Source organism: Stegostoma tigrinum, chromosome 2, assembly GCF_030684315.1.
Source record: "Stegostoma tigrinum isolate sSteTig4 chromosome 2, sSteTig4.hap1, whole genome shotgun sequence".
Classification (NCBI taxonomy): domain Eukaryota; kingdom Metazoa; phylum Chordata; class Chondrichthyes; order Orectolobiformes; family Stegostomatidae; genus Stegostoma; species Stegostoma tigrinum.
This window is the reverse complement of record NC_081355.1, coordinates 24,921,441-24,940,594: the sequence shown is the minus strand read 5'-3', so window position 1 is coordinate 24,940,594 and position 19,154 is coordinate 24,921,441. Positions and strand designations below refer to the sequence as shown.

General features: G+C 41.1%; 1 protein-coding gene across 7 annotated transcripts in view; it reads left to right on the top strand.

Annotated features, from left to right (window-relative positions):
* LOC125448871 (catenin delta-2-like) overlaps nucleotides 1–19,154 on the top strand; it is a 1,175,930-nt gene that overhangs the window by 333,434 nt on the left and 823,342 nt on the right. Inside the window, exons 1-2 of one of the 7 annotated variants that reach the window (XM_059652897.1) lie at nucleotides 13,043–13,125; nucleotides 13,388–13,462. The exons of the other annotated variants lie outside the window; for them this stretch is intronic. Of the exons in view, the coding sequence (XP_059508880.1) occupies nucleotides 13,080–13,125; nucleotides 13,388–13,462 (121 nt within the window). The 5' untranslated portion in view covers nucleotides 13,043–13,079. Of the gene's footprint in view, nucleotides 1–13,042; nucleotides 13,126–13,387; nucleotides 13,463–19,154 lie in introns of those variants that run through there. 7 annotated transcript variants of the gene reach the window in all.

Genomic DNA, 19,154 nt, shown 5'->3' with positions numbered 1-19,154 from the left:
TGGTGGCACTTGTGCTAGCGGGGTCATTGATTTTCTTCCTACAGTGTTGTACATTCTGATAGAAGACTGACTCTACGCTGACCTGAATAGCTACCTCAGACCTGGTTTGCTTGGTTTGGTTTTGTAGCCTCTTCCTGTTACTCCTGGGGGGAAGAGGAAGCCCTGCTTCTACACCACCCCATGCAGCAGAACCTCCAGGTCCCTAGCTACAAAGCGGAGGGCCAATTCCCTTCTGTCTGCCATGTTCAGGGTAACATCAGGTACAGTGCAGAGCAGCTGCAGGCTGACAGTGCATGTCTGGGTGCACAATGGGCTTTTAAAGACCTTGTGTGTGCAAGAATTGCTGGTGAACTCTGTAAAATCTGGGTGAGGAGATCGGACCAGAAATAGTAATGAGGTATGTTATAGGGCAGAATAGCTAGTTAATGAGATAAGTTAGGTAAGCTTCAGTGAGGGAACTCACTTGGCCTTGAGGCAGAAATTCCTTCAAGAAAACTTAGGCTGAACAGAAACTCGCTGTGCCAGTTATTGTCTAAACGGTGAATATCAAAGTTGCCCCCTACCACTAACTTTGACATGAATCTTACAATTTTCTTGGCTACGTGTCAGTTTCACAGAATTTTATGGAGTGTTTTTCTCTGCACATCCTAATGAGTTTTCTCATTGTTCCTTCCCAAACTGTCGTCGATATCAACCAACATCACCCCTCCGGTGCCTTTTTCTCATCGGATTGTCACACCTCCCTGTCACCGCTGTTCTTGGAACAACTCACCACTGACATTGTTGGGGCGAGGGATCCCAGAATTGACAGCATCCCTAGCCCTGATGCCATCTTTAAAAGGCCATTGTGCACCCAAAAAGGCACTTGCCCTACACGGTTCCTGACATTTGTCCAGAACTTGTCAGTGAAGGGAATGTTAGTGCCATGTTTTAGGGGCAGGGACCTAGAGCTTCTGCTGATTGGGGTGGTACAGATCAATGATGTCCTGCTGTTCCAGGATAAGCAGAGGAAGTTACAACATCACACCATGCCAGCCTGGTCAGAAGTTGCCAACCGGACCAGTGTGGTCTCAGCTGTCTGGAGGAATACCCAGCAGTGTAGGAAGACGATCAGTGACCTTCTCCACTCTGCCAGCATAAGTGGTACCACCTTTTCTTGGAGACCTCACACGCACTGTCTCTGCTAATTTACCCATCTCCCACCAAGGCTCTTGACCATTTGACTAAGCACGACTGACAACTCAAATCTGTGTCTGCATTAAATGGAGTGACAGCACAGAAAACTATGAGCCTGCTATCTCTCGTTGAGGAGTCAGGTGCAAAAATGCAAGGCAAGGATGCTGTGAGCAGATAGGATAGGCTGAAAGTGAATGAGCCCTAAGAACTGGGCAGCACAGTGGCTCAGTGGTTAGCACTGCTGCCTCATAGTGCCAGGAACCCAAGTTTGAGTCCACTCTCAGGCACCTGTCTGTGTGGAGTTTACACATTCTCCCCATGTCTGCGTGGTTTCCTCTGGGTACTCCAGTTTCCTCCCACAGACCAAGACTTTCAGGTTAGATGGATTGGCAATGTTAAATTGCCCCTATTGTTCAGGGATGTGTAGATTAGATGGGCTATAGAGGGATGAGTCTGGGTGAGATGTCTGAGGGTTGGCGTGGACTTGTTTCCACATTGTAGGGATTCTGTGATTCTATGATAGAACAACCAAACAGACCAGAGATGCAGTCTGGTATAGTCTACAAGCTGGGCGTGTGCCCTTGAGCACAAAATATCCTTGCTGAAGCATTACAGTTACAGGCAATTGTGTAGCACAAGTACATTTTTGAAGCACAGCACATACAGTTACAATCTAAAGATGTACGATGAATGTTCTTGGAGGCTGGCACAAGTTGGATGCCAGTCTCTACTTATGTGGGGTTCATGTGGCTGATGTCCATGGAGTCTGCCCTGAGACGATGGTGCTTGGTATTCGACATGGAAGTCTTTTTCAAGCAAGCTGTGACTTAAGCCACCAGGTGCTTTTGGCATCTGCTGTGCTCAGTGGGATTGTAAGACAGGAAGCTACATATTAATGAAGTGAAATGTGCAGTTAATAAGATTATTAACAACCAATGAACTCCCTTAATAGGCAATTTGGAGAATCTCTCCTTGCTGCCTGGCAGTTACGTAATAGATGCAGTGAGTTGCCTCAACGGATCTCTCATATGATTCTGCCACATTTCTCACCATTATACTCATTGTTGAGATGCCTTGCTGAATAATGGGCAAAACCTGCATCTTGTGTTGCCCCATACTCATTTAGTGAAGTTGCTGTGGTGAGAGTAACAAATTCAGTGTAACAAAACAGCAAGTGGTGTAACACATGGCACTTGTTACAACAGTAGGGTGTCAGTATGTTAATGTCAACTTTAATTTTGTTACATTTCAAATTAGCACCCTTTCTAATTGTATTGTGCAGTTATATTCTAACTTGTTCCCTGCTGGTAGCCAGTGAGAGTCAAAGATAGAGGGAGCTAGTGCAATTGTCACAGCCTTAGTTTTGATTCTGTCGCAATATCTCATTGTTGGTTGGTTTCCCTGGAATGTAATGCAAGCCAATTCTAAGAAAGACAGCAGAGCTATTCCTTGGTCTTGATGTTATTGTCAAGGATACGAAAGGACTGCAGAAGTTGTAACAAAGATTCAGTACTGAGAGGCTGTACCAATTAAAGAAGTTTGAACAGGATGTACAGTGAGGGATAATTGTATCCTGGCTCCAAGAGTAGCTGCAAGGAAGATAACAAAAAGGTAAATGTACAACATCAGCAATTGCAACTAGGGTTAGATAAACAAATTCCTTCTGGCACAGAATGCCAGGTCTGTACAACAAAACGAGAACAGAACCTTCCATTAGTTCAGTCACCCAGGGGAGCAAATGAAGATTTGTGTAATTCTATGTCGACAGATGTGTCTACAATATCACAGCTATCACACATTGCAGAGCTTGAAGGCGAACTTTAATCATGCAAGACGTTGATCTCGCAACTCCCATGTGAAATCGTGAGCATTGAAGTTTCAGTGAAGTTTCATGGAGGGTGAAGAATGCTCCATCTATCACAACCGATGCCAACCACATGCGATACATCTTCACATCATGCACAGAGACCGTGAACACAACCCCGTAATGCTTAGAAAAAAATAACCCTCAAAAATGCCACGTCGAGATGACATTCAATAACTGACAGCAATTTACAAAAAGCTGTCAGGGAAAAGAATATACCTAAGTCTAACACAAGCTGGAGGAGCAGCATCTTATTTTCTACTTAGAGATCCCGAAGCCTTCAAGATTGCATACTGAGTTTAATAATTTTAGGGACTGACATCTTCTTTCATATCCTTTAGCTACCTCCATACCTCAGGCCTTATCATTCACACAGGTTGCTTTTAGCACAGCCAACCTATTCTCACCCAGTTAGGGTCCCTATCATCAGTTTTTCTCCTTCCCTGGTTGGCCATTGTCCATCCATTTGTTTGTCTAACCACTGTTTTCTCTCACACTCTCTCTGGGCTCCATCTCCACCTATTGCATACTCCGTTACCCCCATGCTCTGTCTTCAACATAAACACACCACATTTTCCTAGCTACTACTTGTTTTGATGATGTCACTGGACTTGAAACATTGACTCTGTTTTCTCTCCACAAATGCTGCCAGATCTGCTGAGTTTCTCATCATTTTCTGCTTTTGTCAGTTAAATATAACAATTAGAAGACCAAGTAGTCAAGCTTTGAGAAGCACAGAATGTCTTGTCAGAGTTTTGATTTAAACATATGAAAGAACTTGAAAAGATTAACATTCAATAGGAATTGTGATGATCTAACTACTACAAAAAGACCATTCACCTAAAGGCCAAGGGAGTAACACCCAGTCAAAATAATCAAATCTGGGAGGCTACAAAGGAAAATGTTACAGTCAGTAGAAATTCTCAATGGAGCCAGCCAGTATCCTCACATAACTGAAGCAATAAAGAGTTACAATAAAAATGGCAGAAGTAACTCTTTTACAGTTCACAGAATATTATTGAGAGGTTTTCACTTCTTGTTAAAGTGGCAATCACCTGCACAAGGAAGAGGATCTTTGAGAAAAGACTAAGAAACACATGAGGAAAAATCCCAACTGGACATCCAGTCTGCAGACCAACGCTGTGGAGAAATGTCTTATCGATTTGACGTAAAAATGCGTCCCCTCTCCAATGATGATGCACATCTGCTTTTTGATGGTAATTGTAGACATTCTTGTCTATTGAGACGTAACCAACTTAATCAATCCATGCATTCACTCTACAAAACTAGAACAAACATCCTCATGCATCCTGTGCACCCTCTAAGAGAGCTGAAAATGTTATTAGAGATTAATGCCTGAAGGCAAAAAGACTTTACTGCTTTGGAAGATATCATAAAAATGTTAGATGTTTAGACTTAAATGTTATTCGTAAAATGGGGTAAAAGTACTATGGGAAAGATATAGAGTAAGTTCATTGTGATCCCTGCTCCAAAAATAGCAACTTCATGTGAGCAAGAGACATTATGTCAAAGTGACATCAGATTAATTGGAATTAGAGCCTTTGTCTGTAAAGCTGTAGAACTTCTTTTTTGCCATATCTTGTAAATAGTTACAAAAATAACATCTGTTAAAATTTACTCTGATGACTGTCAACTATACTTCTCCTGATAGGCTGGAGATATTTCCTTCAGAAGCGTGCGGACTGAGCAGTGGCTCAACAGAGATCTCCAAAATTATGAAATGGTAATCAAAGTAGCCGTGGGAAAGATGAGTTCATTTGTGGAACTGACCAACTAGGAGGTGTGCAAATTAGAAACAAGTAAATACAAAATGGAATTCAAGGGAAACCTTTTCATCCAGAGAGTGATTAGAATATGGGACTTGATGCCATTAGGCAAATTCAGGCAAATAACGCAGGTATTTATAAGATGATGTTAGATAAATCCATAAAGGAGAAAGAAATGGACATTTATTAGTTGGTTTAGAAAAGGAGGTTGAAAGAGATTCTTGGGACATAAAGGTTGGTATGGATTGGTTGGGTTGAATAGCATATTTTGTTCTGTACAAGTTTTCATATTTTTGGTTGCAACTCAACATGCCAGCCATCATTTTATTCAAAAATCAAAACTTCTCTTGAAGTGATTTTTCACTATAATCTTAGAATTGTAGTTATGTCAGGTTTTACTTGTACTGTGTTGTGTAATTTTGCAGACTGTGCTGGCAACTAAGCTGTGTTTGACTTCAGCATGGTTTACAGTATGCATTATTTTGAATATCAAAGTCAGTGCTTTTGCCATTGAATTTCAATACTGACAAATACTTGGCATAATTTTCCGCTACAGCATAACACAGCCATACTGGAAGCATAGGCTGTATCTGTGTGGCATTTTTAAAGCAGTGAAACATCCCTAAACACTTCACAGGAGCATTACCAGGCCAAAATTATACACTGAATCACCGTTATCTCTGTGATAACTCAGGAAGCCCACCTGGAAAGGAATGTCATTTATTATTGAACATCAAAACAGATCCACTACTCAAGGTGTACATAAACAACTGCTAGCCTAGGAGAGAGAGTTTATATTTTTAATCAAACTGTTCAGATGTATTATGATATACCTCAGGAGCAGATGGGTCCTAAACCTGAGGTTTCCTGACTCAGAGGTAGAGACACTATCATTGCACTACAAGAGCCCACTGCACCACAATTAACCTGTTCAGACATTATATGACATACCTCTGGAGCAGATGGCACTTGAACTCAGGTCTCTGGTCCAGAGGTAAGGACATTACCACCGTGCCACAAGAGCCCTTACTGGATTACCAGCCCAATTCCATTACCACTTTACCAAAGCCAATAGAGTTCATAAGTGCATTCTAATTAACCAGTTCTGAGATGTCACTAAACACCTCTGGAAAAGGTGGAATTTGAACCCAAGCCTTCTGGCTCAGAGGTAGAGACATTACCACTATGCCACAGGAGCCACCAATAGATAGTTTACTATACCTTTTTTTTCAAAAAGCAGCCAGTTCAGAGATGTTGTGATGCATTTTTGGAACAGGTGGGATTTGTAACCAAGTTTCCTCACACAGAGGGAAGAAAACTACCACAGCACTATTTACATATATGTATGTATGCAGAAGTGTTATCACACACAACCGGTTTTCCCATCATCAAATTGTTGTGCCATTTTTGTTTTTTAAACTATCAACTACAACCAGTAAATCAACCATGTGTTCAATTTGAAGTTTGCATGCAAAACCTTTAACTGGCAATACAAGCCATCAAAGTGAGGGGGGGCTAGGGAAAGCAGGAAAGAACGAAATCAGAATGGTTTTGGAGGGGGAAATAAAGCTCTGTATCTCCTTGGTGTCCACCTTTCTTGAAAGGCATTAAGAGTATTGCTGGACACCACATGCTGCCTCTCCTCGGACACCTAGCCACAAATGTAACTGTGGAAGACATGCAGATAGTTGGCAGCTCTGACTCACTCTACATTCCATTGCCTGGACATGTTAACAGCCAACCTGGCCAAGTCTAGGAGCAGACCCGCGAGGAGGTCCTTCAATTTACCCATATGCCACTGCACATGATGTGTGTGACTGAAATGCAACCAAAAATGCAACAAAAAGATGTTTCACATGGCCAAAAGTGGGTGCAGTCGCCAATAACCAATACATCCATGTTCCATGAACTCCACAGTGCCACAAAATGAACAGCTGGGTTGGGAGTCAGTGAACCACTACAATCTGCAGTCATATGGGGGTGCTGTATGCCACACGCACCACTCAGGTCTCTGATGGAAAATGTAACAACTCATACTTTGAGATCCCTCCACTGAGGTTCATTTTGTGTCTACTTTATTTTCTTTTAATATCCAGAAATGTTATCACAAACAACTAAACGATTTTCCCCCCACCCAATCACCATGACATTGTTTGCCCATGCAGCCAACTAGAAGTTTGCAATGCAAAGCCCATTATGAGTACTGTAAACCATCAACAGCGAAGAAGGAAGGTAGAGCAGGGTGAGTGGGATCCTTATGGCCTTCTTTCTGTTGGATGTAATATTAGACAACAATGTGAAATCACCCAGATGTGTAAACTAATTGCCGAATAGAAATGAGTGGCCCCATACCTTTTCATGCAATACCTATCTTTACCTGCCCTCAAGCCATAACTTTGTTGAAAGCTTCCCTTGATATCATTAACCTATCACCAGCTCTGATGAAAAACTTGAGCATCAAACCTTACTGACATGATTGAATATAAAGACAAGCATGTTGCAAACGTCTTAAATCTATTTGATCTAAGTTAAATTTTCATCACTTAAAATGTGAGCGTAATATAAATACACTAAAGTTATCACTTATTACTTTCTTGCCTGTGCCTGGTGTCTTTCTACTTTGAGCTCTCCTAGCCTTTTTCAGTTTCTATCTATTTCTATTCTGTCCAATTCCTCCACCACTTCTGTGCTGTGACATTAAGAGCATTATCATATTCACTAAATACAGATTGAAATTATTTAGTATTGCAAACATATCCTATGCTTCTGCAAGATTGATTCTTTCTTTAGGACTGTAATCTGGCTATGCTTCCATTGACTATCCTATTATTATTCATATATTTATAAATGACTTTGGACTCTGTTTTATGTAATCCATTAATCTGATCTCTCACATTCTCACATTTAATTGATCTATGTAATTGATTTGCCCACACTTCCTTTATGCTTCAATAAAAACATAATTTTAATCGATAAATTTCTGTTTATATTCTGATGTATAATTAGTCCTATGTGTTCAGTAGGCTCTGGTTGTAAATATTGGCCCAAATATTATTCCACTGGGAGGAGAGACCCTCAAATGACCATATGTCTTTGACAAGTGTTGGGATCCTGACAAAGTCAGGCATTTGAAGCATGTTGGAGGTTAAGGAGGAAGGAGAAGACTGTAAAGATTGAGGAAGAAGGGGGAATACTGTTGAAGAGTAAGCGAGGGAGAACACAGTTGGCGAGTGAGCAGGGTATGGGTAAATACGATCAACAATGAGAGCGGGAGGAAGAATACTAGCGAAACATCTGTGCTGAAGTTGACATTGGAAGATGCAAAGGTTCCAGTGTGAAGCAGAAAGTGGACAGTTTCAATTACACTCAGCATTAGGTGCACTGTCTCCACTGCTGACTGGAAGATGTGGGCCGAATGATTTTGTTTTCAATCATTAGGCCTACCCTCTGGTTTCCTCTGGTCTGCAACACCTGAGTACAGTGCCATCACATCATTCTCAATTGGAAACATTAGTTCCTCCAACTTTGAAAAGCTGTTGATTTCAGAACCAGCTTTAGGACTAAAAGAACATAATCCAAGTTGAAAGTTGCATCAGCGCTGAGAGCAGGTGGTATCCTTAAATGAGACTTTACGCCGAGCTCAGTTGGTTAATGTAAATCCTAAAATATCCCACGAAGGAAATCTTGGAACTTCTGCAGTTGTTTTAGCCAACAATAAAAATCAGGGCCTTATGTATCCTCTGTGATTTCAGGACACCACTCCTGCAACCCCTTCACAGCAAGTAGCTAGCAATAATTACAACAGATAACTCCATCCATATGATCAAAGTCCTGCAGTGCAGTTGTGATATTTGATCTTCCAGCATATTAATCAAACCACCATTCATGTCTGCTGCAAAGTATCTGTCTCCAACGCAGGATGCTATACCAAGTTGATTTTTGTTGCCCAGGAACGGGCCTTAACAAGCTAAATATTTCATTAAAATGAGTAGGTAAAGGATTTTGATAAAGGAAATAAGCAAAATGTTTCTACCTGTAGGAGAGTTGATAACAGGAGACCATTATGTAAGGTAATTGAAGCAAAGGAAGTGTGAGAAGAGAAGATTGTCGTGCATGCTTCAAGTTCTAATTGGCTGAATACCATTTAACCATCTTTTAATTCATTCGTGAAATCTGGGCATGTGACCAGGCCAGCATTTATTGCCCCTCACGAGTCAACCATATTGCTATACATCTGGCGTCACATATAGGCGAGATAAGACTAGCAGACTTCTTTCCCTAAAGGACATGAATGAACCAGACTGGTTCTTATGACCATTAACAGTGATTAAGTGGTATTTTCCTTTATTAAAAATTGAATTCAGACTTCTCAATCAACCGTGATGGGATTTGAACTGACTTCTCCTGAATGTTACCTTGGAGGTTCTTTTGATTTATTTATTTGTGGGATGTGGTCATCGCTGGTTGGGCCAGCATTTATTCCCCATTCCTAGCTACCCATAGGATGGAGTTGAGCTGCCTTCTTGAACTGCTACCATTCAGGTACTGTGGGTTGACCCACAATGCCGTTAAGGAGGGAATTCCAGATTTTGATCCAGCTACAGTGAAAGAATGGTGATAAATTTCCAAGTCAGGATGGTGAGTGGCTTGGAGGGGAACTTGCAAGTCGTTTCTTGATGGAAGTGGCTGTGGTAATGGAAGGTGCTATCTGAAGATCTTTGGTGAATTTCTGCAGTGCACCTTGTAGATAGCACACATTGCTGCTACCGAACGGTGGAGAATGCTTGTGGATGTGGTGTCAATCAAGCAGGCTGCTTTGCCCTGGATGGTGTCAAGTTTCCTGAGTGTTGTTGGAGCTGCACCCATCTAGACAAGCAGGAGTTATTCCATCATACCCCTGACTTGTACCTTTTAAATAGTGGACACCGCCGAGGAGTCTGGAGCTGAGTTACTTGTTGCAGTATTCCAGGCTACTGTATTTGTATGGCAACTCCAGTTGATATTTTGCAACTGCACTGCTAGCCCAGTGACATTACTACTGTACCACCACTTCACCAATGATTAGCTCCTGAAAGCCTTTATCACACGGCGAAACTCTAGGACAAAAGTCTTTTTTTTCCTTCTTTCCCAGAGTTAGTGTAACACTTCTTTGTACCTATGCCTGTTCCAGAATCTCAAACTCCAAGATTTGGCCTTCCCTCCGCAGATACCAAACAAACTCTATTCTGCATTAACCCCAAGTAAATTTCATTCAATAGCTGACATACTTTTGTCTGCTAAGCTTCACCTTACCCCATTATTGCACTGGCTAGGCTTTTTGATCTGATTAGCTCAAAACCCTCTTTTATGGACTTACCTCACATCCCCTTTATTTCCTGCTGTAGCCAGAGGTTTGAGTTCACACTGTCCGTCCTTCTGCATCCCAACATCTGAAACGGGATGCTATAAAGTCCATTTTATGTTGAAAATGTTAATTGCTGCTGAATAACATACATCAATTACTGCCAACAGGATTCACAGAAATGTAAAGTGTTAGTCAATTTTGGAAGCTATTCAAGTGACCATGGGTGGCACGGTGGCTCAGTGGTTAGCACTGTTGCCTCACAGGGACCTGGGTTTGATTCCAACACCAGGTGATTGTGTCGAGCTTGCACATTCCCCCATGTCTGCGTGGGTTTCCCCCGGGTGCTCCAGTTTCCTCCCACAGACCAAATATACGCAGATTAGGTGGATTGGCCATGGGAAATGCAACATTCTAGGGGTAAAGTCGGGGGCTTATGGGTGGGATACTCTTCTGACGTTCAGTGTGGCCTTGGGGGGCTAAATGGCCTGCTTCCAACCTATAAGGATTCTATTATCCTATGTAATAAATTTCTGGTGAAAGTCGCTGTGAAGGAACCATTTGTTCTGAGTGATGACTGATTTTGATGGATTTATTTTGACACTCAAACAAGAACTTTTAAGAATGTAATGATGTCACCTTTGAGCCATTTTGTCTGCACTTAGATGATGTTCTCAGAGTCTAGCCATGATAATACATTGCGATGCCAGCTAGGTGCCATCACCGTGGCAACCTGCTTGGTTGTTCCAAGCACTTGCAATGATAGCATTGATGCTAGCTTCACTGCATACAGAATCTTAGAAGAATCTGAGAAAAATTAAACCGTTAAACAGAACAGTGAATATTTTTTCTCTTCTTGTTATTCCACTCCTCCTCCTTGTTTGTTTCAATAAACAAAGGGAACTAATGTGCAGTATTTTCTGTGAAGACCCTGGATTAATGTGCACACTTGAAATATCAAGGCTGCTATTTCTCCTTCAGTTAATGGTCATGAATTTGCAAATGCTTACAGAACCCAAAGAGCTACCAAATTCAAAATTACCGACAAAAGTGCAACTTTTAAAATCACAAGAATGTTCATATTAATTACAAGCCCTGTTTCATTGCTTAGCTTTAAAGGAATGCTGGTGTTGAGATCCTGATTTTTGTGATACTTATTATTAAATAATGTGATTGTAGCTATAGCTTGCAATCACCAGAAGCCATACAATTTCGCGCCCCAGCCTATTTTTAAAAAAATGAAAATATCTAAATGTTTGACAGATTTAGCTGCAATTCAATAATCTCTTCTCTCAAAGACTAAAGTGAGTGGATGCTGTGGGGAATTAAGTGTTGCACTGTGCAGCAGAAGAGAGGGTGCACTTTGTGAGATTAAGAAAGGGCTGCATCTAGATTTAAATTAACACAGGGGACTGTTCTAAAATAATTGAAATCCTTGAGTTGTTATTTCTCTTTCTCATCCTATGCCATCTTTCCAATTGATAATCACAAAACTTACGTAATAGGAACATCCTGGAAAGACTATGTCTGACTCTTTCCTGTTGATACTTTCTATCTGATTGCCAGCTTGCCGTGTCATTGCAGGGAAATAACATTGACTTTAATGTATGTTCAAATTATAGTACAACACTCTTAGGCTATTTCTTGATTATGCCGAGATTCTCAACTGGCCAGTAGTGTCCTGCTGACTTCACATTGTGACTTTCTTGGAAGAAACCAGCATGTGTCAATATAAAGCTATGTTCATAAACCCATTTGTGCTGCCAGCAATAATTTGCAAATGGTTGAGGCACAAAAGATGGTTAGGCACTAAACATGGCTTTGCACAATTTCTGCCTCCACCTAATTCTTCTGTCATTTTAGAGATGTTTTCTTAAGGGTAATTTTTAACTTGGCTAATGGTGTAGATCAGGTAATATCAGACTTGCTATGTGTTATGCACCTCCCCTGGGAATGAACACTTGGGAGAACTATGCAACCAGTTGCAGCTTCAACATCATCTGTCCTATATTACTGGCAAGTAAAATTACTCATATTATCCTTAATGTCCTGCAGTAAAAAATATGTTCTGCAAGGGCATGAATGTCTTGTGCTAAGATGTTGTGTACAGTGGTGAGTAGACTTCACGGAACTGAAAGTATAGAGATCAGTAAACCCAATAATGCAGACCCCTCAAACATTTTCATCCATTCATGTTCATTTCTCAAACCTACCGTTGTGTTTCAAACCTAATTTCTTAAACTGGCTGCCTGTTGGGTGCATAGGGTGAATGCATGTTCTGTAAGAATTGCAGAAACAGCAAATGCCCACAACCCAATGCTATTTGATTACTTTTAACCAACGTGCTACACTTAAGATAGTCCACTTTACTTGAGGTCAGAAATTTTTGCAACCAGGTTCTCCAGTGATGGGATTAACAAAGTTTGTTCCACCTTATGTATCCCAAAATGGGCACTGTGCAAGAACATTTAAAAGATACAAAAAGGTTTTTGGGTGCATCAATGTCTATCCCATTTGCTAATGGGATACCTGCTAGTGAGTGACACCTGGAATTGTGGCTTTTCCAAAGCTCCTTAGATGTGAGAGCGTGGTTAATTGTGCAGCCAAAGTGAAATCCTGTCTTAAAAATCTAATCATCCCCGTTCCAGGAAACTAGCTAGTATTCTGATGAGAATGAGGACAATGGGCTTGAAATCCCATCCTGACCCTTATACAGAGAAAATCAGAGAAGGGGAACTAAAAGCCCTTGGTCTTTAAGAATGATATCACAAGTCACATGAGTTGAAGCATGACTGATGTACTTTGATAACCTTCTCAATAGCAGCAGTGTTGTCAGCTGTTAACATTTAAAGGCCAGTGCACACATGAAAGAAGCTGAAAATAGTAGCCATTTCATTGTCAGATTAAATTCATGGACGGCTTCAACTTAACTTGTTTGAAAAGTTTTCCATCTCATGGTAGGTTTTCATTTTCTATACAGCTCAAACTTGGAATCTTTCGTGGCGTTTGATGGTATTCTTTGTAATCCAAAGATTTTATCAAATGTTATGACTTTGATGCTTACTCACAGCAGATGATAAGATTGTGTAAACATTCATCAGAGCATAAAGTTTGGAGTTGAAACAAGCAGATTTGAAATTATTAAGCAGAAAGAGATTGAATCAATAGTGGCTGGTCATACATCTATGAGAGTATTCTCAATTATCTTTTATGCTGCAGTTGTGAAGATCCTTATTAGAGAAGAACGGCTGACACAGTTGAGTAAGACATTAACATCTTCCAACATGTATAGCAGTAAGTTCTACAAAAGTGACCTCTTATTTCAGCTGATCTTGATGACAACTTTTCACATCTTTGTGCTGAAGAGATTTATTACAATTGGAAGGCAATGAATTTCAATGAAATATAGAACATTACAGCACAGTACAGGCCCTTCGGCCCTCTATGTTGTGCCGACCTGTCATACCGATCTCAAGCCCATCTAACCTACACTATTCCATGTACGTCCATATACTCATCCAATGGCGACTTAAATGTACCTAAAGTTGGCGAATCTACAACCGTTGCAGGCAAACCGTTGCATTTCCTTACTACTCTCTGAGTAAAGAAACTACCTCTAACATCTGTCCTACATCTTTCACCCCTCAATTTAAAGCTATGCCCCCTCGTCCTCGCCGTCACCATCCTAGGAAAAAGGCTCTCCCTAACCACCCTATCTAACCCTCTGATTATTTTATATGTTTCAATTATGTCACCTCTCAACCTTCTTCTCTCTAACGAAAACAGCCTCAAGTCCCTCAGCCTTTCCTCGTAAGACCTTCCCTTCATACCAGGCAACATCCTAGTAAATCTCCTCTGCACCCTTTCCAAATCTTCCACATCCTTCTTATAATGCGGTAACCAGGACTGTACGCAATACTCCAAGTGCAGCCGCACCAGAGTTTTGTACAGCTGCAGCATAACCTCTTGGTTCCGGAACTCGATCCCTCTATTAATAAAAGCTAAAACACTGTATGCCTTCTTAACAGCCCTGTCAACCTGGGTGGCAACTTTCAAGGATCTGTGTACATGGACACTGAGATCTCTCTGCTCATCTACACTACTAAGAATCTTACCATTAGCCCAGTACTTTGCCTTCCGGTTACTCCTACCAAAGTGCATCACCTCACACTTGTCTGCATTAAACTCCATTTGCCACCTCTCAGCCCAGCTCTGCAGCTTATCTATGTCTCTCTGCAACCTACACCATCCTTCGTCACTATCCACAACTCCACAGACCTTAGTGTCGTCTGCAAATTTACTAACCCATCCTTCTATGCCCTCTTCCAGGTCATTTATAAAAATGACAAACAGATAAAAATGACAGCCAGGGCATCTTTATACGGTTACCATATATACACCATTTATACGACTTTCTCTGATCTTCATTTTGTCATGGGAAGGTGTGATCAATGCCTGGTGGGAACAGCAATAGCACAACACTAGAAATTTCACTATCATTCGTTGGGGATGAATAGCACTTCTGTCGCAGTCAAAACAACAAGAGTTGTGTAAAATCTGAAAGGGGACACCCATTCAGTTTTTCTGTTGCCCACTTTGCTTAGCACCTTTCCTGTCAGGAATTCAGCACATTAAGGATCATATTTTGCTGCTTTAATCCTGTAAAATCCCATGGTTGCTGCTATGTGTGATATCTACCCTGAGAAAACTCTTCTCATAGATACATAGAAAATAAGTACAGGAGTAGGCCATTGGAGCCTGTGTCACCATTCAATATGATCATAGCAGGTCATGCAATTTCACTAACCCACTCCCGCTTTCTCACCATACCCCTTGTTCTCTTTAGCTGTCAGGGCCACGTCCAGCTCCCTCTTGAATATATCTAATGAACTGACCCCAACAACTTCCTGCAGTAGAGCATTCCACAGGTTCACAACTCTGAGTGAAGAAATCCTTCCTCATCTCAGTCCTTACCCCTTATTTTTAGACTGTGACCCCTAGTTCTGGACTTCACCAACATTGCTAACATTATTCCTGTCCAGTCATGTCAGGATTTTACATGTTTCTATGAGATCCCCCCTTCATTCTTATAAATTCCAGTGAGTTCAAGCCTAGTCAATCCAGTCAATTCTTCATATATCAGCCCTGCCATCCCAGGAATTACTCTGGTGAAACTTCACTGGACTTCCTCAATAGCGAGAATGTCCTTCTTTAGACTTGGAAACCAAAATTGAACACAATATTCAAGATGTAGCCTCATCAAGTCCCTGTATAACTGTGGCAAAACATCTCTATTCCAATTCTCAAATAATCTCCCTTTGAAGGACAACATGCCATTAGCTTTCCTTACTGCCTGCTGCATCTGCATGCCAGCCTTCAGCAACTGTTCCACCATGATACCCATGTCTCGTTCCACCTCATCTTTTCCTAAGCTGCCACCATTCAGATAATCTGCCTTCCTATTTATGCCACCAAGGTAAATGACCTCACATTTATGCACATTATGTTGCATTTACCAAGTATTTGCCCACTCAGCCATGTTGTCCAAGTCATCCTGCAGCCTCTTAGCATCCTCCCCATAGCACACACTGCCATCCAGCTTAGTGTCATCTGCAGATTTGGAGAAATTCTTTTGCTTTCCTGCTTTCCTTTGTCCAAATCATTAACGTATATTGTGAACAGCTGGGGTCCCAGCACTGAACCCTACAGTATCCACTTGTCACTGCCTGCCACTCTGAAAAGGACCCATTTATTCCAACTCTCCGCTCCCTGTCTGACAACCAGTTCGCTGTCGACATCAATACATTACCTCTGATACCATGTGCTTTAATTTTGCTTACTAATTTCTAGTATGGAATCTAGTCAAAAGCCTTTTGAAAGTCCAGTTTCACAACACCCACTGATACACCCTCGTCCTCTCAACTTGTCGCATCCTGAAAAAAGTTCCAGAAGGTTTGTCAAGTCTGATTTCCCTTTGGTGAAAAGCTAGTTCCAAAACTAATAGACCACTAATTTGGTATAAAAGTTGTATTTTATAATAAAGCATTTCGAACTCGAAGCAGCCATTAAGCTGCTCACCAAACTGGCATATTCGTCATGTGTGCAAATCTCTGTGCTTGTGTCTCTCTAGGATAGGTACGTCATTTATCTCTCCTCTCTAGATTCATTGTCTTTTGTATTACCAATGATTGAGGGTGGAAATTTAGTAGTTTATGACACCGGCCAAAGTACTGTTATTATTAAATTCCAGTTTGTCAGGTCAGCTGTGGCAATAATGCGAACTGAATATATTCCATTTGGGGTGACTGTGAGCTAGTTGGAAGCTCGTATCACCAAAATTCGTTTCCATGACAAGTCATTCTTGACATTGCCTGTACAGTTCTCCATTGGTCTTCCTCAGCGTGGTATTCCATATTCCTCTGTGTGCAGACTCGTGAAAGGTGTTAGTGATTTTCATTCTTGAAATGTGCCTGAACTATCGCAGTCATCTCACTTGAATTTTCTGTATAGGTATTGTATATCCAAGTTTTTTGTTGTATTATGGTGCTTGATATAACATAAGAGACAATGTTAGTTATCTCAGTTATCTTTTTCTCTTTATGCTTTATATTTGCTCAGAAAGATATTTTAGCTTGTGTTTCAAATGCAATTGCAAATTAAACACCCATTCGAAGATGCTCGGCAACTATTCTAATTGCAACTTGCCCTTTCAATGGAACAGGTTCCTTTTGAAAACTTGTATCAAAAAAATTACATCGTATAAAAGGTAAATGCCTTTATGGATGAAGCTTGTTTTTTTGAAATTGGCTGTGGAAATGGAATAGAAATTCTCCAGAGTGCTTTTTTCTGCCTATTGATTTTGTTTTGCCTATTAACCTTGTAATTTTTCTGTTTATTTGTCTATCTCAGGAAATTGCAAGGTTATGAGTCAGGGAGTAGGGCTTAAAGGAGTTTTTAGTGTTGTGAGAAGGTCTATGCTGAGGGAGGGAGTGTGGATGGAGATACCAGGCTCACGTACTGCTGTGTTGTGATGTCTTTTGATGTAGAAGTACCTGTGAAGTCAGGAAGATGGCAGTCCTGAATGAGGTCAAGGGGAATGGCCTTCTATCAAAGGGTCCTGGTGGAGAAAGTCAAGGACAGCCTTCAATACCAGTCCATATCTGCACCACCCCATGCACCATGACCTCCAGGTCCCTGCCCGCAAAGGAGTACAACAATTTTCCACTGTCTGCTATGTCCGTGGCAAATATCATGAACTATGCAAGGCTGCTCTAACTAGACGTGTTAGTCTGGGTGCACAACTACCTTGTAAAGGTGGCACTGGAACCAGATACATCCCAGATGTGGTGAGTTGTTCCCGGTATGGTGAGTGGGAGGATCCGATGGAATTCCGCCACAGCGGCAGGGTAGATAACTAATGATATGAGATTAGGAACCCAGTAGGCCTCAAGGCAGTAATCGCTTCATGACCTCAAAAGCCAAAAGCCAAAACAAACCTAAGATGCAGCCCAATGTTTCATCTTGTGGGAGACTCTATATTTAAGGATCACTGTGTGGAAATAAGAGATCATCTATTTAAGACGGTGATTTAAGAGCTTTTGCACAGAGTGTTATGTATCTGTTGATCTCCTTTTGTGACAATGTGGAGTTGAAGATAGAATCCGATCAGCCATGATCTTCCTAATGGCCGAATGGTCTCAAGGGATGACATGGTCTATTCCTGCTGCTGATGCGTACATTTGTATTCAGTTCTGATGAAGAGTCACTGGACTCAAAATGTTAACTCTCCTTTCTTACGACAGATTTTCCCAGACCTGCTGAGTTTCACCAACAATTTCTGTTATTTTTTTCAGATCTCCATTATCCACAGTTCTTTGTTTTACATTCATTTTCTTAGTTCACCTTTTGGTATTCTGAATTTTGGCCAAATCTACTTGAGGTGCTGAGCCCTCACAAACTTTAAAATTCTCTCCCCAAGTTCCCGCACCCAAAAATTAACATATTTATTCAGTGATGAGAACTCCCTCAAAACATACCTCTGATTGGATCTTGAATGGACCATCCACACACACAAACTTTCCTATTCTTGATTGTATTTGATTCCCAGTCAGTTTCTACTGCTGCGAAGTGACTGCCTGAGGTAGGAAAATAAACAATAGATACCCAGGATAAATAATAACTAATGATAATAATAACATTATGTTGTGGCTGTACATGATGTTGGTGAGGCCCCTTGACGGGTACTGTGTCCAGTTCTGGTCTCCATTATAGGAATGATATTATTAAGCTGGATAGGGTTCAGCAGAGATTTACCAGGATGTTGCCGGGAATGGAAGGTTTTAGTTATTGGGAGAGACTGGATAGGCTGGGACCATTTTCACTAGAACATAGGGGTTAAGACGTGATCTTATAGGGCTTTATAAAATCATAAGGGGTATAGATAAGGAGAATGGCAGGTCTCTTTTCCCTAGAGTGGAGGATTTCAAGATTGGTGGAATATTTTTAAGGTAAGAGGGGAAAAATTTTAAAAAGACCTAGGGACAATTTTTTTTAACACAGAGAATGGTTCGTGTGTGGAATGAACTTCCAAAGGAAGTGCTGGCTGTAGGTACAGTTACAATGTTTAAAAGACATTTAGATAACTACGTGAATAAGAAATGTTTGAAGGGATATGGGCCAAGTGCAGGCAGGTTGGACTAGTTTAGTTTGGGATTATGGTCAGCATTGGTTGGACCAAAAGTTTTGTTTCCCTGCTATATAACTCTTCGACTTTAAGAGAAATGTGCTTTGGAGATAGTATTCTGTTACATGATGAGGTATGGAATTGAAAACTGTTGATATTTTTGTACTCACCTTGTGACACACCCATCCAGGATTTGCAATAGATTTCTCTTACTGAAAATGAAGAAAAGCAAAAGCATACTGATGGTGGAACAGTGATCCACAATGATGACCTATCACGCCAGGAACAATGTATTATGACGTA